At 37.5% G+C, this 24,980-nt stretch overlaps 1 protein-coding gene across 1 annotated transcript in view; it reads right to left on the reverse strand.

The window, feature by feature from the left end:
- The window catches only part of PDZRN4 (PDZ domain containing ring finger 4), a 391,568-nt gene extending 369,589 nt beyond the window's left edge, over window positions 1–21,979 (reverse strand). Inside the window, exons 1-3 of the mRNA XM_070454564.1 lie at window positions 21,109–21,979; window positions 18,645–18,731; window positions 15,229–15,336 (exon numbers count right to left, since the gene is read on the reverse strand). Of these exons, the coding sequence (XP_070310665.1) occupies window positions 15,229–15,336; window positions 18,645–18,731; window positions 21,109–21,759 (846 nt within the window). The 5' untranslated portion in view covers window positions 21,760–21,979. The remainder of the gene's footprint in view (window positions 1–15,228; window positions 15,337–18,644; window positions 18,732–21,108) is intronic.
- Between the last annotated feature and the right edge of the window lie 3,001 nt (window positions 21,980–24,980).

Raw genomic sequence — 24,980 nt, forward strand, 5'->3', positions numbered from 1 at the left:
TAATCCCAAATTCCCAATTTACCCCACTCCCCTTTACATTTTGGTAACCACAAGTTTGTTTTCAATGACTTTAAGTATATTTCTGGTTTTAAAATAAGTTCATTTGTATCATTTTTTTATGATTCCACCTATAAGTGGATATCATAGGATGTCATAGGTGATAGCATAGACTATTTCTTTTCTTGCCCGACCTTCAGTTTGTATGATGACCTCTAGGTCCATTCATGTTGCTGGAAATTGCATCATTTCATTCTTTTTATGACTGAGTAATATTCCATTACACACACACACACACACACACACCATATATGTATACATATACATATTCATTCATCTGCTTGTGGACATTTAAGTTGCCTCCATGTCTTGACTACTGTAGAGTGCTGCTATGAATCTTGAGATGTATGTATCTTTTTGAATTAGAGCTTTCATCTTTTTTGGATATAAGGCCTGAAGTGGGATAGCAGGGTCATATGGTAGTTATGTTTTTAGTTTTTTTAAGGAACCTCCATACTGTTCTCCACAGTAGCTACACCAGTTTACATTCCCACCAAAGGTATAGGAGGGTTATCTTTTCATTTTGTTTATAGTTTCCTTTGCTGTGCCAAAAGTTGTCCAAACGTTACATAAAAGACACTCACTTGCTGATTTTAAAATGTTGGTGTGACTATCAGGGACCTGCTGGTACACCCTCCAGGCACAGGGTTTTTGGGTACCATCTTCACGTTCTCTGTCTGCCTCACTAAAGCCAGCAGGTGCCATCTTTCTTTCTTTTCCTTTCTATCGGGGCCCATGTTTACACTGAAGACAGCCAGAGCGATCTTTTTTTTTCTTTTTTCAGAGAGTGCCATCTTTGCCCTCCGCTTGTACCACATATCAGTGCGCCAGTAACTCCTGAAGGAAAGCGTCCACACCTCTTTGTGCCCCAGTTTTTATAACTGCTAACTCAGTTTGTGTCGCTGCCACCCAGAGAACACCCCTTGAATGTATGGCTGTAAAGACCAGGGAGTGGGGGGAGGCTTGTGTTCCTCAGTACCATGGGACTATAACAGTTGGAGAGGTACTTCTTGACAGACTACCATTCCCACAGGACTGCACAGATAGCAGACTGAAAAACACCCAGTCCTGAGACAGAGGCCTAGTTATGTGGCCAGGAGCCGAGGCCTGTGGGGCAGGCTTTCTGGTGTGGCACCTGTAAATCGGCCTACAGAGCTGCTGGCAGGGAATCGACACCACGGATGTAGTCTTTGCCCACTCCCTCTGGCTCATCCCAGTTCATTGGTATCTTTCAGAAAGGGGCTTACATCCTAGCATGATGTCTTGATTTTTGCAGCTACTACCCAAGGACACCTATTCATTACTTGGATCTGGTGGCTTACAAGGCTTACATTTGTGGTTCAACAGGATTGTGTATATTTACAATCTCTAGATGCTGCTGACTGGGGGTTTGGCTTCCAATCAGCCTGAATCTAGGGGATGACTGAGATTCTACCCTCTGGGACAATAAGTGGTATTGGCATACCCTCAACACTGGAAGCTATTAAATAAAATAGGATGCTTAGACTATCACAAAGGTTTAGGACAGAATCAAGAGCTAGGGCAAGATTGAACACTAAGGTTTACCTACCTAAGGCCAACACTTCAAAAAATGGGAAAGGTAACTGTTTCATCTAATGTGCAGAAGCCAACACAGAGAATCAGGAAAAATGAAGGAAGACAGAAATATGTCTCAAATGAAAGAACAAGGAAAACCTCAAAAAGAAAAAAAAAAGAGAAAGAAACCTTAATGAAATAGATATATGTAATTTACTCAATAAACAGTTCAAAATAATGATCATAACTATAAAACTCAAGAGAAGAATGAATGCTGTGCAAAGCTCACAGATAAAATATAGGAAATACAAGAAAAATGAAAAAGAACTGAAGAATACCATAAGTGAACTGAAAAGTATACTAGGAATGTTTCAACAGCAGACTAGATAAAGAAGAAGAAAGAAAAAAGTCAGTGAACTCAAAGATAATACAATGACGTTCACACAGAGGAACAAAAAAAAAGTAATAAAAAAAAGTGAAGATAGTATAAGGGACCTATTAAACAACAGCGAGTGAAATGACATTTGCATTATAGGAGTCCCAGAAGAAAAAAGAGAGAGAATGGGGTAGAACACTTATTGAATGAAATCATGACTGAAAACTTCCCTAAACTGGGGAAGAAGTAGACATCCAGATCCAGGAAGCCCAAACACCACCAAATAAGATGAAGTCCAACAGACATATACTAAGCAACATTGTAAATAAAAATGTTAAAAGTTAAAGACAACCAGAGAATGGTAAAAGCAGCGAGAGAAAGACAACTTGTTGTACACAAGATCATCAGCAGATTTTTCTGTAGAAACTTTGCAGGCCAGAAGGAAGTCACATGATATATTAAAAGTAATGGAAGGAAAAAAAAATTTCAACCCAGAATACTCAGTCCAACAAAGTTATCATTCAACATTAAAGGAGAAATAGTTTTACAGACAAGCAAAAGCAAAATGAGTTCATCAACATTAAAACAGTGATACAAGAATGCTAAAGTGACCTCTTTAAACTGAAAAAAAAGGTGTTAATTAATAACAAGGAAAAATATGAAAATATAAACCTCACTGGGAAATGTAAATACATAGTAAAATTTATGTGAATTAATCACTTATAAAGTTAGTATGAAGGTTAAAAGACAAACTATAATTATCTATGATAATCAGGTAAGGAATTCACCAGATAAAAAGATGTATGATATGACATCACAAACATATAACATGAGTGGAGACTACAAAAATGTAGAATTTTAGGATGCATTCTAACTTGTTTTCATCAATTTAAACTGTTATAAATTGTTATATGTAAGCTTTATGGTAATTAAAAAGCAAAAAGTTATTGTAAATTCACAAAAGATAATCAGAAAGAAATCTAGTATATCACTAAAGAAAGTCATCAAACCACAAAGGAAGAAAGCAAGAAAAGAAAAAAGGAGTAGAGAAACTACAAAACAGCCAGAAAACAGTTAACAAATTGGAAATAAGTACATAACTATTAATAACTACTTTAAATGTAAAGAAACTAGATTCCCCAAACAAAGACAAAGAGTGGTTACTTGAATAAAAGAAGACTCACCCTGTGATAAACCATAATGGAAAAGAATATGAAAATGAATCTCTCTCCCTCTCTCTCTCTCTCTCTCTATATATATATATATATATATATATATATATATATATATAGTTAAATTGTCATTCAACAAATCTTAATTAATTCAAGAAGAGTTAAATCATATCAATGATCTTTTCTGACCAAAATAGTACAAAAGTAAAAAGAATTATTTGAATAAACTAGAATTTCACAAATATATGGAGATTATATAACATGCTACTGAACAACCAATGATCAACAAATAAACCAAAAGGGAAATTAAAAAATATATCTTGAGACAAATGAAAATGGAAATACAACATACCAAAATTTATGGCCTGGAGCAAAAGCAGCTTTAAAAATGAAGTTCATAGCAATAAATGCCTACCTCAAGAGACAATAAATATCCCAAATAAACAACATAACTTTACAACTCAAGAAACTAGAAAAAGAACAAAGTTTAGCAGAAGGAAAGAAATAACAAAAATCAGAGCAGACTTAAATAAAATAGAAAACAAAAAGACAACATAAAATATCAATTAAACAAAGAAATGGTTCTTAAAAAGTTAAAACTGATAGGACTCAAATAAAATCAGAAATGAAAGAAGTAACATAACTGATAACTACAGAAAAACAACAGATTATAAGAGACCTACTATCAACAAGTATATACTGACAAATTGGATAACTTAAGTCGTGGATAAATCCCTAGAAATAAAATCATCCAAGACTGAATCACAAAGAAATGGAAAATCTCAACAGAGTGATTACCAGTAAGGAGATTGAATCAGTAATCAAAAACCTCACAACAGCCAAACCCCGGGACTAGGTTGCTTTGCAGTGAATTCCAATGATAATTCAAAGGAAAATTGATACCAATCTTTCTGTCAAACTCTTCCAAAAATACAAAAGTAGAGGGAACACTTCCAAACACATTTCAGGATGACAGCATTATCCTGTTACTAAAACCAAAGACACCACAAGAAAGGAAAATCACAGGCTAATATCCCTGATAAACACAGATCTAAAATCAACAAAATATTCACAAACTGAATTCAGCAATACATTAAAAGGATCATATACCATAAACAAGTAGAACTTAATTCCAAATGTAAAAGTATGGTTCAATATTCATAAATCAATGTGATAAACCACTTTTACAAAATGAAGGAGAAAAATCATGATCAGTTCAATAAATGAAGAAAAAGCATTTGACAAAATGTAACATCCACTTATGATAAAAGCTCTCAACCAAGTAGATACAAAGGGAATAAGTACAATTCAGTCGCTCAGTTGTGTCCGACTCTTTGTGACCCCATGAACCACAGCACGCCAGGCCACCCTGTCCATCACCAACTCCAGGAGTCCACCCAAACCTATGTCCATTGAGTCAGTGATGCCATCTAGCCATCTCATCCTCTGTCATCCCCTTCTCCTCCTGACATCAAATCGTTCCCAGCATCAGGGTCTTTTCAAATGAGTCAGCTCTTCGCATCAGGTGGCCAAAGTATTGGAGTTTCAGCTTCAGCATCAGTCCTTCAATGAACACTCAGGACTGAACTCTTTTAGGATGGACTGGTTGAATCTCTCTGCAGTCCAAGGGACCCTCAAGAGTCTTCTCCAACACCACAATTCAAAAGCATCAATTCTTCGGTGCTCACCTTTCTTTATAGTCCAACTGTCACATCCATATATGACCACTAGAAAAACCATAGCCTTGACTAGATGGACCTTTGTGTACAAAGTATTGTCTCTGCTTTTTAATATGCTATCTAGCTTGGTGATAACTTTCCTTCCAAGGAGTAAGCGTCTTTTAATTTCATGGCTGCAGTCACCGTCTGTGGTGATTTTGAAGTGCAGAAAAATAAAGTCAGCCACTGTTTCCCCATCTATTTGCCATGAGGTGATGGGACTGGATGCCATGATCTTAGTTTTCTGAATGCTGAGCTTTAAGTCACCTTTTTCACTCTCCTTTTTCACTTTCATCAAGAGGCTCTTTAGTTCTTCTTCACTTTCTGGACAAAGGGAATACCTCAACATAATAAATGCTACATATGAAAATTCCACAGCTAAAGGTGCACTCAATTTTTAAAGAGATTAAAGTTTTTCCTTATAAGATCAGGAACAAGGCAAGGATGACCACTCTCACCACTTTTACACAACATATTAATAATATTGGAAGACTTAGCAATCAGATGGGAAAATAAAATAAAAAGCTTGCAAGTTAGAAAGGGAAAAAGTAAAACTTTTGCTATATTTAGATGACATAATTTTATACAATCATCTTTTGGTATCCACATGGAACTGGTTCCAGGAACCAGTCCTCTCCGACAGCAAAATCTGTGAATGCTCAAGTATCATATATAAAATGGCATAGTACTGGCATGTAAAGTATGCATGTTCTCTCATAAAATTTAAATCATCTCTAGATTACTTACAATACCTAATACAACATAAATGCTATGTAAATAATTATAAGTACAATGTAAATGCTATGTAAATATTTGTAAGTTCATGGCAAATTTAAGTTGTGCTTTTTGGAACTTTCAGCCTTTTATTTTTTTTTTTAATTCACAGTTGATTGAATTTGCAGATACAGAACTGGTAGATACAGACAGTCATTAGAATTTTCTAAAGACACCACCAAAAATGGTTAGACCTAATAAATAAATTCAGTAAAGTTGCAGGATACAAAATAAATACACAGAAATCAGTTGTGTTTCTATAGAGTATTAATGAACTACCTGAAAAATAGATGAAGAAAATAATCATAGTTACAATTATATAAAAAATAATAAAACACCTAGAAATAAACTTAACAGAACAAGTGAAAGACCTGTGCACTGAAAACTACAAGATGTTGGTGAAAGAAAATGAAGAACATAAATAAATGGAAAGATATTCTGTGCTCACTGATTGAGAGAGTTACTATTTTTAATGTGTCCATACTACCCAAAATAATCTACAGATTCAATGCAATCCTTATGAAAATCTGAATGGCATTTTTCACAGAAATAGAAAAATATCCTAAAATTTGTATGGAACCACAAAAGACCCTAAAGTAACCTTAAGAATAATGAATAAAGCTGAAGACATCACACGCCTTGATTACAAATTATATTACAAAGCTAAAATAATCAAAACATTATAGTACTAATATAAAAAAACACACTGACTAATAGAATAGAGAGTCCAGAAATAAATTCAGGCATACATAGTCAATTATGTACAACAAAGGAGTCAAGACTACACAATGGGAATAGGACACTCTCTTCAATAAAATGGGCTTCCTTTGTTAAGAGTGCTTGCAATGCAGGATACCTGGGTTCGATCCCTGGGTCAGGAAGTTCCCCTGGAGAAAGGAATGGCTACCAACTCCTGTATTCTTGCCTGGGGAATTCCATGGACAAAGGCGACTGGTGGGCTACCATCCATGGGATTGCAAAGAGTCATACACAACTGAACACCTAACACTTTTGCTTCAGTAAATGGTGCTAGGAAAAATGGACAGCCACATGCAAAAGAAAGAAACTAGATTATTATGTTATACTCCAAACAAAAATTAACTTAAAATGAATTAAAGAGTTGAACACAAAATCTTAAACCATGCAACTTCAAGAAAACATAGGCACCATTGTTCTCAATACTGGACTTGGCAATAATTCTTTCTGGATTTGACAACAACAACAAAAAATAAAAAGAAGCAAGTGAGAATATATCAAACTAAAGACCTTCTGCACAGCAAAGGAGAAAAAAGTGAAAAGGGAGCTTACTGAATGGGAGAAAATATTTGCAAATCATATATTTGATAAGGAGTTAGTATCCAAAACATATACAGAATATATGCAACTAAGCTTAAAAACAAATAATCTGATTAAAATATGGGTAGAAGAAGTAAACACTTTTTTAAACAGAAAAAGACATGTAGATAGCCAACAAGAACATGAAAAGATGCTCAGCATCACTAATCAACAGTGAAATGCAAAATCAGAATGAGGTATCACCTCACATTTGTTAGAAGAGGTATTACCAAAAAGATAAGAGATGACAAATGCTCGCCAAAATGCAGAGAAAAGTGAACCCCTGCATACTATTGGTGGCAATGTAAATGGTGAAAAACACTATGAAAAACATTATGAGGTTTCCTCAAAAAATTAAAAATAGAGCTACCATATGATCCAATAATTCTACTTCTGGGTATTTTTCCAAAGAAAATAAAAACACTATTTCAAAAAGATGCATGCACCCCCATGTTCATTGTGGCATTATTTAGAAAGACCAAGATATGTAAAAAACCTAAATATCCATGGATGTATAAATGGATAAAGAAACTGTGAGATATATATATATATATATATATATACATATGTGTGTATATATATATATATATATATACACTGTGATACACTGTGTATATATATATATACACACACATGCATATATATGCACACATATATATGTACATATATATATCAACATATATGAGCTAAGTGAAATAAATGAGAGAGAGACAGATACAATGGGATCAAACTTATAGGTAGAATTTTTTAAAAAAATCTCATAGATACAAAGAACAGATTGTTCAATGGTTCCCAGAGCCGAGGAGTTAGGGATAGAGAAACAGGAAAAGAGAATATAAAGGTAAAAACTTCCAGATATAAAATAAATACATAATTGGAATGTAATGAATAGCACAGCAAGTATAGTTAGCCAATGCTATCTTGAATATTTGAAAGCTGCTAAGAGAGTAGATCCTATAAGTTCTTGTCACAGGAAAAAATCCTATAAATGTCTATGGTGATGATTTCAGCTAGACTTAACAGTGGTGATTGTTTTTACAATATATTCAAAATATCAAATCATCATGTTGTATACCTGAAACTAATATAATGTTGCATGTCAATTACACCTAATAAAAATCATCTAAATAAAAGTAAATTATATAGGTGCTCTGTTGAGATTCTGTAGCTGGGAACTAAAGGGGGAATGGGAGTCACAGTTAGACTTTCTGATGGGCACACCACATGCAGTTATGTAGGATGCTAACTGCACAGTCATGTATGGTGGCCCTGTTTACTTTCTCAGAAGCGTAGTACTCAAAAATCAAAGTTCATATCTTATAAATTTAAAACAGATAAATCAGTGCTTAACTCACTAAAGCTCAAGGTTTTAAAGACCTTTCTAGCTTTTCTTTTGTAAGCTAAAATAAAACATTTAAAATATTTTAAGCAGAACTGAATTTATTAATAATAGAAACTCAGTGGATTGGCAAAATACTATGATAAACTGGATAGAAAATTTGAAGAACTAGCTGTTGTTACCCTCATAGCTATGGGCACAAAACTGAGAATAAGAAAAAATTGAGAAAACTTTGTGAGATAACCCATTTCAATTTCAAGGCTGAGAACCAAGTTCAAGGCCTGCATCTCTTCCTGAAACCAAAATGCTATGTTACATCCACAGATTCCACTCTTTTACTAATCCCATATCACGATGTCTCAAAATGAACTGAGGTGCTTCTAGAACAGGAAAACTAAAATTAATCCATAGTGTCATTCCACTAAGACAAGATGATAATGTCCATTTGTCTTCATGACAATTGAAACAGCAGCTTCACATAAAGGCCTGCCTTGCCTTGTATAGACAGAAAACAGGCCTTCTACACAAGGAGCTGCTTGAGAGCAGAGAATGAGCCTTATTTCTCTTTATTTCCAAAATACAACCATGCCTCTTAACACAATAAGCAGTTAGTAAGATACTTGTTAAATGACTGAATTAAATCATAAGTCTACAATTTTCTCCTGCAGCCCTTTTTCCATCTGATGTTTATATGAATATGTGAAATGTACAACTTAAAACTTCCTACATTTACTCATTCAAACTGTGGTGCCTATGGAAATGGGGATGACTGAAAACTGAAGTGACTGAATTCTCCAGAAAAGAAAAATACAACTGCCCTTCCCCTCCCTGCATTGTCTCTCTGCTTTGGAAAACAAACTACTTGCATAAGCTGAATGAGACACATCAGGCTCACAACAGCAGGTTCTAGGAACCTGGCCTGTGCCTGGCACTTCAAGCACACAACAAGTATGAATGGCACAGAAACTGAGGCACAGCTGGCTTATTCAAGTGAAACTGAAACTGTTAGTCTTTCAGCCCTGTCTGACTCTTTGCAACCCCATGGACTGTAGCTTGCCAGGCTGCTCTGTCCACGGAATTTTACAGGCAAGCATACTGGAATGGATTGCATTCCCTTCTCCAGGGCGTCTTCCTGACCAGGGATCAAACTGGGTCTCCTACACTGCAGGCAGATTCTTTATCATCTGAGCCACCAGGGAAGCCTATTTAAGGCCATACATTTTAAAGGCAGGTCAGGAATTCCAGCTAGATCTCCCTGATTTCAGAATGCATGCTCCCATTGCACCACAGTACTTTTCCAGATATACTAAAATATACAATTATATAATGATAATCATGTATTACAAATGGAATCATGATTTTAAAACTCATTACGATATACTTCTTTACTTGCACTAAGATTGCTTTATTTCTCTAATTCTTTCAGACAGTCAATGTTAAAATACACTCTAAGAACGTGGGAGGATGATAATATTTTATTGATGGATTCTGTAATGTGTTTGAATTAAATAGCAATTTGTCAAAAATTCTAATTCCCCACCAGTTATACAAGTGACCTACAAAACTGTAAATAATTCTTATGCATACACAAAGTAGCATGGTTGCTTTATGACGCAATTAGTTACACTATGCCATCAGGCACATACAGGGGTACCGCACTGAAGATCTGATTCAAAAGCATTCCTGAATGTTAAGCTCTAATCTGCATTTAAATTTCCTGCATTAACAGCCACAATCAAATTATGCAGAGCCTTGGGCAAATAAACATGATAGCCACCAAAGATATTCACTTTAGTGGAAGAGAAAGTACTGACAGAGAATGCAGAATATCTAACACTGAAGAACCAAAACAAAGTGTAGTTGACAGTCTGGAAGAGAAGTTCTTGTAGTCATTGCATTTGTAAAGTTCTTTCTGCTAGTACCGAACAGAGCACTTTCTAGAAAGGGCTGTACTGACATGATTCCATGTTGGAATTCTTTCTAAAGTAAATGGAGGTCTTGTGTGCGCATTTCACGATGGATTTCAAGCTAAATAGAAGATATTTTAATATATACGCTAAAGAAAACTCTGCTTTCTGCTCCCAACTGTTCTCAAAGACTTCACAGCACTTCACCCCTGCATCCTAGTCTCCAGAAGCTGAAAGAAGGGTGGACTTCCCTGTCACAATCTCAAAGTATTGGCTGGGAGTCAGGGGAATGGGTAGGGGAGAACAAAATGTGAAGAGCCAGGAATGACTATCCCCTCTCTAGTCACTTTCTCACTCAGGGGTTACAGTTGTGTAACCCACCACCAGCATCACAGAAATAACAATAGGGTAGCTCCTGACAGCAGCAGTGAACTTGGACTCTCAACTCCCTCTCACATACTCTCAGGCATCCTAAGAGGATGATAACAACTGTATTGGTATTGCCTGCATAGAAGTGTGCTAAAGCCTTTGATAGTAACAGGGATCTTCTGTGGTCCTTTGAGCCTTGAAAGGGTGAAAAACAGCAGGCAAAAGATGCTTTTATTCAGATGTACACTCTGGTGAATTCCTGGTCTATGTGAATTTCTATGATGTTTCAAAATGTCTTTAACAATATCTTCTGCCTTTTCAATCTCCAGTGATACTTTGACACCTAATATTGTAACTGACATATTAACTGATGTCTATTCTGAATCTACACACATGAATATTTTAACAAATGTGGATATGTAAACATCTATAAACTGGTAAACATGATTGCTCATGGTGACTAGCTTCAAAACTAAATTTGCCCTTCATTATGTGAAAAATACAGCATGGATTTATCTCATGACTATAATTTTTCTTTTATATTTCTTGAATTCAGCTTCAGTGGAATGCACAATATTTAAAGACATACTTTTGGAGTTTTTGGCCTTTGTTAAACTTTAATAAAATTGTTATAGCTAATATTTTTATTAGCATTAGCAAAATCTCTTTATCAGTAGAACCAAACTTTTAACATATCTACTTTCTTCTTCAAATGAATGATTTAAGAAAATTTATTTTACAAATTTATTTCATAAGCCTGCCGTAATGAGTGCTTTAAGCAATTAACTAGACAAAATATTTTTAGTATATTTTAAGTAAAAAATAAATTATAGAACAGTTTCTATTTTTCATTTAAGTCACATATCACTGAATTCAAAACATTGAGTAATGCGTCAGACTGTGGGAATTAAGTCACATGTACTATAATATATGAAGTATTTGGGTACCTTATAGTGTAAACAAATTTATTTTTTGCACTAGGTTTAAATCAGCATGGCCGTTTGAAATTCAAAAACTGAGAAAAAAAATTATCAAATTAGTTCACTAAACATATCACTGAACACACACACACACACACACACACACAATCAATCTAACATAAAATCTGTTTTTTTTAATGTCTACATATTTTAAATTAATCAACATATTTCTTACCAGCTTCTCATTATAAAGTTTACTGGTACCATAATGGCAAATGAGCTAAAATACTTGACAAGATTTATATCTTTCTTACATACACATAGAGATAGTCTGCACATATATATGCACAAAAACAAATAAGCTTATCAAAATAGGTATATTAAGTAAGGTCACACAACTATCTTTCACTCTGAAAAAGTTGATGGCATCCCTGAGCAACCAAATATGAGAGATTTATTTCTAATAATCTTCTTTACAAACTATTTCATGCAATTTAACAGATAACATTCCAGAAATATATATACCACCTAACTCATTTCTTAACTGCAAATGTGCTCACATGAATTAATGATAGAACTATAATGAAAATATGCATAATACAAATGTACTCTGGCATAAAGGATTCACTGATAAATCTCTATCATTGAGGCAAATTTCAAGAGAGTTCCAGAAAAACATCTACTTCTGCTTTACTGACTATGCCAAAGCCTTTGACTGTGTGGATCACAACAAACTATGGAAAATTCTGAAAGAGATGGGAATACCAGACTACCAGACCTGCCTCCTGAGAAATCTGTACGCAGGTCAAGAAGCAACAGTTAGAACTGGACATGGAAAAACAGATTGGTTCCAAATCGGGAAAGGAGTTACGTCAAGGCTGTATATTGTCACTGTGCTTATTTAACTTATATGCAGAGTACATCTTAAGAAATGCTGGGCTGGAAGAAGCACAAGCTGGAATCAAGATTGCCGGGAGAAATATCAATAACCTTAGATATGCAGATGACACCACCCTTATGGCAGAAAGTGAAGAACTAAAGAGCCTCTTGATGAAAGTGAAAGAGGAGACTGAAAAAGTTGGCTTAAAACTCAACATTCAGAAAACTAAGATCATGGCATCTGGTTCCATCACTTCATGGCAAATAGATGGGGAAACAGTGGAAACAGTGGCTGACTTTATCTTTCTGGGCTCCAAAAATCACTGCAGATGGTGACTGCAGCCATGAAATTAAAAGACACTTGCTCCTTGGAAGAAAAGTAATGACCAACCTAGACAGCATATTGAAAAGCAGAGACAATTACTTTGCTAACAAAGATCCATGTAGTCAAAGCTATGGTTTTTCCAGTAGTCATGTATGGATGTGAGAGTTGGACTATGAAGAAAGCTGAGTGCTGAAGAATTAATGTTTTTGAACTGTGGTGTTGGAGAAGACTCTTGTTGGAGTTGGAGGAGTCCCTTGGACAGCAAGGGTCCAACCAGTCCATCCTAAAGGAAATCAGTCCTGAATATTCATTGGAAGGACTGATGCTGAAGCTGAAACTCCAATACTTTGGCCACCTGATGTGAAGAACTGAGTCATTTGAAAAGACCCTGGTGCTGGGAAACATTGAAGGCAGGAGAAGGGGACGACAGAGGATGAGATGGTTAGATGGCATCACCGACCCAAGGGACATGAGTCTGAATAAGCTCCGGGATTTGGTGATGGATAGGGAGGCCTGGCATGCTGCAGTCCATGGGGTCCCAAAGAGTTGCACTCACTGAGCAAGTGAACTGAACTGAGGCAAATTTCCAGCTTTTGTCATTAGCAGCTAATCCATGCACATCAAGGAGAAATTATAATAATACTGCAGCTGGTTATAAATTATAATTTAGATCAATTGGTTGTCAATATAATTGATCAATCAATCCCATGATTGATCTTTTTGCTTTTTATCTTGTATATTTAAGTCAGGTTATTTTGAGATATATTAGTAACAATATTAAATATAGAGATGCACTGATTAATCAACCATAGTTTTTTATAAATGTACATCTTTACATTAACAAAACCAATACATTTTTAACAAATTTGATATATTACAATATAAAAGACAAATTCTTCTTCCTCCTTTTCCATACAACATTAACAAAGCATACATTATATCGCTGCCTAGTTGGAATAAATCATTTTTAAATCCCGAGTGTGTGTTTCTGTTATGAGTACATGTGAATGCATGTGCTAATGGAACACACATATCCAGTTCCATCAGCACTTCTAATAGTAGCATATGTAGGCATTTGTTTTTCATTTAGCTGGCAAAACCTAAATGCTTAGAGATAATGCAGAAAGTAATAAGAACAATTTTTTGTTAGCTATCTTCCCTTTATATCATACAGGACAAACATGAGTAGAAACAGACAAATTCTAACTTTAGATACTATAGCATGTAAATATTTCCACCAGCAAACTGTCAAGACAAACTGGATAACATCAGTGAAAGTAGCTCTATACTTTCTTGGCTACAAAACTAGAGAGAGAAAATCTTGATACAAGAGACCTCTTTAGATAAAAACCACAATTTTTTAGCCAAAGGCAACTCCTCTTTCTTCCCCAAAATGCCTAATCAGCTAATTTCTAAATGGCATAAGTCAACCATAAACTGTAGACTCTTCTCTACTCTTTACTCTCATCCTTGGTCAAATGATTTGAAATTTAACTTTTTAATGCACAAATGATGAACGAACATCTAAAACATTATTCAAAGTTTAATAAAGAAAAACAGTCTCCATCCAGATAGTTTATACAGACACTCAGAAAGATAGTGATTACATAATTTAGAAAACAGAGTTTTTCCAAAAGCACAGTGGAGTTAAATAAATGTTCCAAATTTTCATTTATGCTATTACTAATATATTAGAAATAATTCCACTGATAGAAGTAACCTAATTTTCAGTTAAGCCAAATAATACTATCCAACAGGAAATGGGAACCCACTCCAGTATCTTTCTCTGGAGAATCCCATGGACAGAGGAGCCTGGCGGGCTGTAGTCCAAGGGGTCACAAAGAGTGGGACAGGACTGAAGCAATTTAGCAATCCATTAACAATTCAAAAGCACTGAGTCAGTAAATGGCAGTGACCTCAGATTCCATAATCACAACTCAAACTTTACTAACTTGTAAGTGTTTACTTCATCAACCCTAAATACAAATAACACAGACATAACATACAGAAGAAAAAATAGTTTCCAACAAGTTTTTGCAATAAGAAAAATAAGCTGCTTTTTTTTTCATGTAAAATATGAACAAGATAACCATAGTAAATTAAGAAATGGTAAAAAGGCAATTATGTAAGGAATTATAAATAATTCCAAACTCTACACATAATTTACCAATTACAAGTTTAAGGATAGTAATATTTACTCATCAAAAATGTTCTTCAGGAGAGATTTATCATACTTTTTGAGATGTCATAAAAAACTAACCCTTTAGATAATCACACAATCATCTTTAAAATTCATGGGGACAGGCAATTTTTTTAAATGGAGACATTCATTAACACATTTAGAAATGTTGGGTGATTCATTCTTCTAGTAAAATATCCAATAATTAAATACGTTACTTAAATATTATTGTGAGATATACACTTTAATAAGTACCACACCTAGGAAAAGCAGCACATTTGGAAATTTAAAATGCCCAAATATTCTCTCACAAATCCTATTTGTATTTTATTATTGTCTTACCTCAATGATTTTGTCATGAATTTCCAGGCCATCTGCTCTATCAGCAGGTCCATTTTTCAAAATTTTTGAAACATAAATGCCTTCCATTGGTGTTTCTTCTTGATTATTCTATTAAAAATAAAACCGTTAGCAGTAAGAAAGATGTGAATGAAATTTTAAGCTAGATAAAAAAACAATTTAGTAAATGCAACATTGTCAAACCTCCCTAAACATGCAACTCTCTTTCTAAAATGGAGAGTTGATATTAAACTATAACTTACTTAACACCAACTAGTCATTAATCAAGATGGCAGCTTTAGTAAAGGAATCTCACATTTTTGACAAGATTATCTATTTACCTCCTATTTTTGAGTGGAATGTGAAGTCAAGTGTGTCTTAGGAAGCATCACTACAAACAAAGCTAGTGGAGGTGATGGAATTTCAATTGAGCTATTTCAAATCCTAAAAGATGATGCTGTAAAAGTGCTGCACTCAACATGCCAGCAAATTTTGAAAACTCGGCAGTGGCCACAGAACTGGAAAAGGTCAGTTTTCATTCCAATCCCTAAGAAAGGCAATCCCAAAGAATGCTCAAACTACCGCACAATTGTACTCATCTCACACGCTAGTAAAGTAATGCTCAAAATTCTCCAAGCCAGGCTTCAGCAATAGGTGAACCGTGAACTTCCAGATGTTCAAACTGGTTTTAGAAAAGGCAGAGGAACCAGAGATCAAATTGCCAAAATCCTCTGGATCATCAAAAAAGCAAGAGAGTTCCAGAAAAACATTTATTTCTATTTTATTGACTATGCCAAAGCCTTTGACTATTGGATCACAATAAACTGTGGAAAATTCTGAAAGAGATGGGAATACTAGACCACCTGACCTGCCACTTGAGAAATCTGTATGCAGGTCAGGAAGCAACAGTTAGAACTGGACGTGGAAAAACAGACTGGTTCCAAATAGGGAAAGGAGTATGTCAGGCTGTATATTGTCACCCTGCTTATTTAACTTATATGCAGAGTACAGCATGAGAAACGCTGGGCTGGATGAAGCACAAGCTGGAATCAAGATTGTCTAGAGAAATATTAGTAACCTCAGATATGCAGATGATACCACCCTTATGGCAGAAAGTGAAGAACAACTAAAGAGCCTCTTGATGAAAGTGAAAGAGGTGAGTGAAAATGTTGGCTTAAAACTCAACATTCAGAAAACTAAGATCATGGCATCCGGTCCCATCACTTCATGGCAAATAGATGGGGAAACAGTGGAAACAGTGGCTGACTTTATCTTTCTGGGCTCCAAAATCACTGCAGATGGTGACTGCAGCCATGAAATTAAGACACTTGCTCCTTGGAAGAAAAGTTATGACCAACCTAGTCAGCATATTAAAAAGCAGAGACATTACTTTGCCAACAAAGGTCCATCTGGTCAAGGCTATGGTTTTTCCAGTGGTCATGTATGGATGTGAGAGTTGGACTATAAAGAAAGCTGAGCACCGAAGAATTGATGGTTTGAACCGTGGTGTTGGAAAAGACTCTTGAGAGTCCCTTGGATGGCAAGGAGATCCAACCAGTCCATCCTAAAGGAGATCAGTCCTGAGTGTTCATTGGAAGGACTGATGCTGAAGCTGAAACTCCAATACTTCCACCTGATGCGAAGAGCTGACTCATTTAAAAAGACCCTGATGCTGGGAAAGATTGAGGGCAGGAGGAGAAGGGGATGACAGAGGATGAAATGGTTGGATAGCATCACTGACTCAATGGACATGGGTTTGTGTGGACTCTGGGAGTTGGTGATGGACAGGGAAGCCTGGCGTGCTGTGGTTCATGGGGTCGCAAAGAGTCGGACACGACTGAGCAACTGAACTAAACTGAACTGACACGAAAACTGTGTGGAAAGCCATGTATAAAGTGACAACAGTGGGCTTCTATGTATTGTTTATAAGAGGTGTAGCAATTAAAAGGACTCTAAGTTAAAGGAAATGAAAAGCATATCCAGCCTCACTATATCATTGGTTTGAGTGGTGGTCATAGTTCTAAAAATATAACTTATCCTCACAATGGGACACATTTGGAAATATAGCTCTGACTGTATCTATTCACAGGGGAAACCACTTACTCAAGTGTAAAATTCTAAAAGATCAACTCCAAATTTCAGTGGCTTCCTGGAATGGATTCCAGGTACAGTGAGTCTGATTATAAGTTAAACCTCAAACACATAGTCAGTATCATACATAGAAAGCATTTTAGTGAGTCACAGAAAACCAATAACTCATTTAGGGAAAATGCCCAACATCCTATAATAATATATCATTCTAAATGTCATTTCACTTTCTGGCAGGTTAAATAAAATCATTTATCCTTTATTAGCCTTCTTTAACATGAATTTTAAGGGGCTCTTGAAAATGTCCAGTTTTATCTAAATGTCAAACACCTAACTAGCATTTATAAAAATATTACTTAGGGGAAAAAAACCAAAATGATATCCTAAAAAGACTTCTACTTTTTCATAATAAAAGTGAACGCTTCTAGAAACAGAAGCATAGCGGTCATTAGTTGCTAGGTTTTCAAAACGCTAAATAAAAGGAGGAAATGTGTCATTGCCACCCTGGCCTGAACACAGCATATGGCCAACAATGTTCAGTTTCCATGGACAACATCTGCAATGCAGGACACAAAACTTTCACGACAGCTGATTTGGGAAATTGAAAGATAAGACTTTTTAAAACCTTCGTCACCTCTCCTAAGAGAGGATGAAAATTAAGTATTTGAAGGATAAGAAAGAACTTTGCAGCTACAGTATTTATTATAAGTTTATAAACTCATGCATTTTGAAAACAATTGTATCGGTGTAGAAAAAAGTATTCATTCAATTAAATAAGGGATTTGATTTGGGGAGTCAAAAATATGTCAAATCAACTATCTTTTCTAAGCATGGTATTTTCTATGAAACTGTGAAAACAACTATCCCTTATTTCAACTCATTTTAACTCTTCATTCATTCGAGATAAACTTACTGGTCTGTGTTAGCATCTGAAAATTGATCAATTTGACACAATAAATAAGAGTTATGAACAGGTGATATACCTAAGATTATCAAGCAGAAATTGCCTATACATTTTTGTGAAATAGACTTATTCAAGAAAGTTGCCAACAGGGCTATACAATGTAGACAAAATGTGAAATGTACTCTTTTTTTTAAGTATCAAAGTTAACTGTTGTTTTGTCTTATTTTTCTCAAAAAAAGTCTCACCATGTTCTGGAATATTTACACTGTAATATTTGCGATTAAGGAATCTGATACTGGATGACAAACAGTATTTTAAAGAATAAACCACCTTTTTTTTTTTTTTTACTCAAAATCTACAAATGAAAGCTAAGTCTTCTATTATTTTATAAACAAGGAACGAGTTATGCATTAACAAGATCAGTTACCTGATTTGGTCGACCTCCTATAATATTGAATCCCAAAGTGTCATTTTCTCTTTCTAATACAATAGTGAGTGGCTTATGTTCTCCTTCCTAGAAAAAAAAAAAAGGATAAAAAAAGGATAAAATAACTAACTAGCTAAATATATGAAAGAAAAAAAGCAAATGCTACAAAAATTTTTTTAAAGTAAAAAAATTAAATTTGGAAAAGAGAAAATCTTAAAGTTTTAAAGGTAAGGATGGCTGAATTCTCAAGATTAATTTCTTCCTAAATTTAAACTGAAAGTATGCATTTGAAGGAACAACCATGGATGTAAGAAAAATAACTATTTCCAAAAATGGCTAAATGGCTGTGCATTTTTACACATGCAGCTTTTATCCTAATGTAGCATCTAATTCTGAGTCCACTGTAATTTAAAATAGATTTCTGATTCAACTCTACAGGTATCTGTGTTTTTCCTCTCCATTATAGATGAGTAAAGTAAATTGTTAAATAATCTAAGAATTGTTTTATGGAAAAATTTCACTTTGGAAAGTCTTGAGGAATGTAAAGGATATTTAAAAATTTATATATATAATCTATTCTTTATAAGTTTCTTTCAACAGAAATATTCAGATTGCTATTGAAATGCAGGGTCTTGTAGGTTATAGTAATCCTAATTTTAAATGGTGTTTTATTTGGTTTCGCAGAATTTTAAAAAGAGAGAAAGGATTTGTGTTAACAAAAGCAGTATGCATTGCTTTCCTGATGGCCAAATAATAGTTACACAAATAGGAATTATATCTACAATATCTGCTTATTAATAAAGACCAATTTAAACATAAGATGAAATAGTACAAGCCTATGAGTTTTATTCATGGTTATGGATATTATTAACTACCCAAGGAAATTACATATTTGGTAATTACTCTGGAATGATGAATTTCCATAAACCTCGTCACCACTATTGCCATCATCACCACTTTTTCTCAGGAGATTTTCCCAGGCAGTGTGCACAGCAGCCCCTACTGGTAGAGGCAAAATATTTCTGAGCAGCATAGAGAAGCCTTTTGGTAGTCTACAGATCCCCCTTAGTTTGGTAAGTAGATACAGATCTTGCTCAGTTCTTCTTCACTTCTCAGAACCACAGCCTGACTTGTTGCATGGACTTCTCTGTCATATAATCTAGCCTTGCTCCTTTCCACCAACCATTGCTTCCCCAAGACCTTGCACCCTTAACCAGTATTACAGACCATAATTCTGTGCTTCTCTCTGGTCTTCCCATTTTACAAATTTAACTAGATGTAGATACAATAAAGAAAGTAATGTAATAGAATCCAATCTTTTAATAAGGGTGTACTTCTGTTTATCAGACTAGATACAGCGCAGCCCCTCATCCTTCAATTATCCTTTTTTAGGTTCAAGGACAGAAGCTTCTAAACTTGGTCCCTGAGCTGGAGGCAGTGCAAAGCAGTCCCAGATGGGCATCCTCCTGGGTTGCTCCTCCCCAGGAGGCTGGGGAATGAAAACAGCTTCTTGAACGGAGTGTAAGTTCTGCTAAACCTCTGCTCACCATGGCAGCGACCAACAATGTCAAACACTGTGCAGAAGCCGTTCAGAAGAGAAGGAACAGCTTTATAAACAGGCCTCTTCTCAGCAGCCGCTGCAAGGAGGCTTGTTTATTCGGTCGGAAAGTGGGCAGTCCAGGAACACAGTTCAAGGCCAGACGCCTCGACAATGAAATGAAACAGCCCAGGAGCTCATCGGGCTAATCTGAGCGCAGATGGATGTGAGCTCCTGACTTGGTTCCCCAAGTCTCACACTCACACGCGCAACATTCCGCTAGCAATGAAATCCGGAAGCACATAAGGACTATTTAGGGAAGGTTAGGGTGATGAAAATAACCCGGTAGGTCTAAGAAATCTCATCTCTTCTTTTCTTAACTCCAAGTGATCCTGTTTTCCCGCATCCCTCAGAGTCCCTGTGCTGAGTAGAAGGTGGCTGATCCCGGCGGTTTGGGAGCAACTGTCATTCAGACCTAAAGGTGTGAGGCTGACTGACGCCCTGGGATGCTCGCCAGCGCAGAGGGGAGGCAGAGACAGAGAGGTCCTCGTTTCCTGGCTTTCCTCCTCAAACTGGCTTCAGGCAAAGGCCAAAGGTGCAAAAAAAAAAAAAAGAGGAGAGGCTAGGGCAGGAGAGTGAAAGATGTGGAGCAAGGATCTGGTGGGAAAATGAGTTTTATTAATTCCTCCTTCTCCACCGAGAAGTTGGAATTGAAGCTGTTTACTTCTTCCAATCCCAGTATAAGGGAAAGGGGAGAGTCTTCGTTGACTGCAATCCTAAAACACAACACCGCTAAGAGTATTGGATGATCAGAGCGGTGGAGGCTTCCCACTGCCTGAGGAAGGATGGCACCTTGCAATGGAATCTTGAGTGCCAGAAAGCACTGTTCCCCTTTCCACCCCGATGGATCAATCCCTCAGCGCTTACCGGGTCGTGGCCGCCACCCAGGTCCCTGACGAAGTTGCGGACGTGAGCCATGTACTGGGTCAACTTCTCCTGGTACCTGCGGGCGGTGAGCCGCACCTCGCCCCGCAGCTCCCAGAGCTGCGCTAGCAGAGCCTTCTCGCGCCGCCTCCAGACTCGAGGCCCGGGCGCCCTACAGCTCCGGCCGCTGACGCCCGGCGACCCCCCGCGTGCGCCCCCGCCCCCGCCGCGGCGGATCCCGGGCGCTGAGCGGAGGCTCCCCCGCACCGACCGGTCCCCACTGCCTGGGCCGTCCGGCCGGGAAGCGCTGCCCCGGTGGCGGCGGCGGGCAGGGCCGAAGTCGCAGCGTTCGACGTGCGCCGCCAGCTCGCTCAGCTGCACGGAGCGGCCGCAGCCGCGGGGGCGGTAGTCGCACTGGATCCGCAGCTTTTGGACGAGGCTGCGCAGAGGCAGCACCCGGTACAGCTCGCCCGGCGCCAGGGGCCGGCACTGCAGCGGGCACCGGCGCCGCCGCGCCGCCCAGGGCCGCAGACAGCGGGCGCAGAAGACGTGCCCGCACGGCGTGCACAGGGGCTCCTCCAGCACCTGGCCGCACACTCTGCACTGGAAATCTGGGTCCACCGATTCGGCGAAGCGCTCCAGGGCAAAGCCCATGGTGCGGATGGGGGAGAAGGGGGCACGAATGCGGGGTCCACCTTCTCCGAGCCCCCTGTCTCCCCCGAGCTACCACAGGGGCAGTGCTCTAGCTGCGAAGGTTCGTCGGAGGGGAGAGGAAGGGGTGAGGGGGAGTGATCTCAGAGTTTGTTTGGCTTGAAGTTTGCTGGCTCCGACTCGGTCCCCTGATTCTGCCGTATTGACACGAATAGACGCCACCTCCAGTGGATCCCCCTCTCCCCAGTTCCCCCAGCTCCTTCTCCTCTTCCCTCTCCCCCCTCCGCCACTCTGCGTACTCCTTCGCTGTTCGCTGCTCTGCAGTTTATATTACTTCAGATTTTGTCAGAGGAGAGCTGAGGTCGGATTACAGCGATCCGTTGGAAAGCTGTGGACCCCTTTGCCCGAATAGTGAACTTCAAGTAGTCCTTGGATAGAGCTGGCACTGCACAGTGCGGGCGTTGAGAAAGACGTCAACCCCACCAGAATGCAAGGTCCCTCCCGGAGAGCAGGTCTGTTGTCGGGTTTTCCGCTAAGTCTTCATTGCCAGGCATTCAGTCGTTCTTCAATAAATGTGTTTGAGGTCGATGAGCTTCTGTGCTTTCAAATCCACAACAAAATCATCCGCTAAGTGGCTGCGCCGGAAGGAAATCACTCTGAAGCATCTACAGAGCCAGGCTTCTGAAATCACGATCCAGAAATCAGGTGAGTGTAAGAGAGGCGGGATGCCGACTGACAACAAAGGCCGGGAAATGGCCAGGTGCTCGCCTTAGCACACCTCCCGCTTAGCGAGAATTTGAATCGCCATTCAAGATCCTCTGAGGCCGGAGGACGCTAGGATTCTGTTACCAGAGAGTCTGGCTCCAAGTTCAAGCACCAGGCCATCCGTCTTCTACTTCCACAAGCATTTTACCACTGGGAACGGGAATGTGATCATTTGGGCACCTGAAAAGGAGAATTAAAGGAAAGGATTACGAAAGAAAGCAGTGAAATAACAGAAATAAAATTGTAATGACCCATTTCCCCTACTTACCTTGAAAATACAGTTTAGATGCAAACTGCCCCCTTACTCCAGTTTGACTCCTCATAGGGTGTTGCAAGCAGGCCTTAGATGTCACATGAAGGAAGGGAACCCTCCAGGCCCTCCTACCCCGGCTTCCGCCCCCATCTTCTGAACCCTAGGAAGGCAAAGCAATCCAATCGCCAGGATAACACCATTTACTGCCACTTATCCTGAAGTTACTTCCACATAACTTAGGACGAGCTTCCTAAAGTACTCACTGATTGACTCCTCACTGTTCCCAGAAATTTATGTACTTGATATAGTGCCAAAATGTATCAACTGAAACACGTGAAAGAGGCTCCAGACTTTGTCCTTTAAATCCTTGACACCAACTAAAGAATTAGCAAAGGCTAATTGCAGAGGCTAATAAGAATTTTCTGAGCCGTTTTTCTGTTTGAAAGAGGAGACTACATTAGAATAATTCAGTAGCAAGTGAGGATCCTGGGATGCGTTGCCAAATATCTGATATGTTTTTAAACTTGTTTCAAAACAAGATAATTTTATTTGTACAGATATGATAAGGTAACATTTGCCACAGTGCTCTACATTCTTCTCACCCTTGGCCAAGTAAGTAAACAATAAATTTCTGAATAAATAAGAAATCATTTAACATTAACAGCATGAACATATTCTTGGGAACTGGGTAAATCAGGAAAAGCAGAAAGTTATAAAATGTATTCAAATAATTCTGAGCAAGAGGCATCTATTCCATCTTTTTAAGCTATTTAAAAAGCTGTGACTTATAGATGTGACTTTATGGATAGGACTTGGCAATTATTGTTTTACAATAGAAACAATGGCAATAGGAACCTTTTAAAAAAGTGAATATGAACAGATGGAATCTAAAAATATTCTAGAAAGATACTAGAAAATGAGACTTGCAGTTACTTGAAAAGAAAGAAAGAAAACAATGATTACATAATGCACTTGGTCCAACCATGCAATTCTTAACAACAAAAGTTAGAAACATGAATAGGTTATGGTATGAGTTTTTCAGGTTATATAATGTTTTGATTGCTAAAGGGAAGATGGATGTCAAAGACCGTGTCCACAGAGAATAACAAGTTCAAAAATGAGAACATGTAAAGTGAAGCCAAGTAACAAAGTAGGCCAAAAGTGAACTAGGGAAATCTTTTAATTTTGAGAACATGCAAGCTTGAGTGTTTCCAAAAGAGTTAAGTACCAGGAGAAAAACATTACGAGTTAAACCCTAAAGTAATGGACACACTTAACATGAACCCCATGGATTCTTCCCATCTGAAAATGTTGCAACATAATAAAGGTATGACATCAGTGGAGCCAAATAGTCTGATTTCACTTCACAGACTGCAAAAAATTATTCCATATATAAGAAAAATAGTCATATCTAAGAAAAGCTTGGGGGAGATAGAAACATGAAGCTGAATTAGATTGAGGTAATTAGCTGAGGTAAGCAAAGGAAGCATTTGGAATAAGTTTAAAATAGAGTATGCAAAATAAAATTATGAGTATGCACTATATTTCAGCAAAACTGATTCAGTAGTATTTAAGTCTTTTGGCAAATGAGACAAATTAGTGCCTTGCATCATTAGTTTGTGCCTATCCTTATGTTTTCACTATCATAATTTTCTTTTAAGAGTGGCTGGTTAGTGAAGTTTGCAGGCTGAATAGCAATACTGTAGGAAGAGCCGAAAGGCAAGCCCTTGTCTTCTTTCTTGTCTAGCTATCCTGTTGGTTGTAGCCAAGTCTTAAGCTTTCTTTCAGACTGAACTTGAGAATATGAATGGGCAACTGAGAGACAGGGAAAGACAAGACATAGACCTAGTTTGTCACTAAGCTAAGGGCTCTGGCTTGATTCAAAATATCTTTAAATAGTTGGTATTTGGTTGGGTATTTTCAGCTTAGGAACTAGTTTTTCCTTCAATTCACTGTCAGGAATCATATTCATGTAAGCCGATTAAAAAATCAACTTGCTATTTTCTTTGGGTCAATTTCTAGAGCAGTAATGAAAAATAAAGTATGCCCATAGGTGTTTTTAGTGAAAAGAGGCAGGGTTCCAACCCAGTTCTGAGTCATCCTTACTTTCAGGGATGAATAGGGAGTCAGAGAGTTACTTGTTGTTAAGTCAAATGTTAAAAGACCTAATACTGAAATACTATATTCCAAGACTCAAAAATGATGA

The sequence above is a fragment of the Odocoileus virginianus genome, chromosome 24, assembly GCF_023699985.2.
Source record: "Odocoileus virginianus isolate 20LAN1187 ecotype Illinois chromosome 24, Ovbor_1.2, whole genome shotgun sequence".
Classification (NCBI taxonomy): domain Eukaryota; kingdom Metazoa; phylum Chordata; class Mammalia; order Artiodactyla; family Cervidae; genus Odocoileus; species Odocoileus virginianus.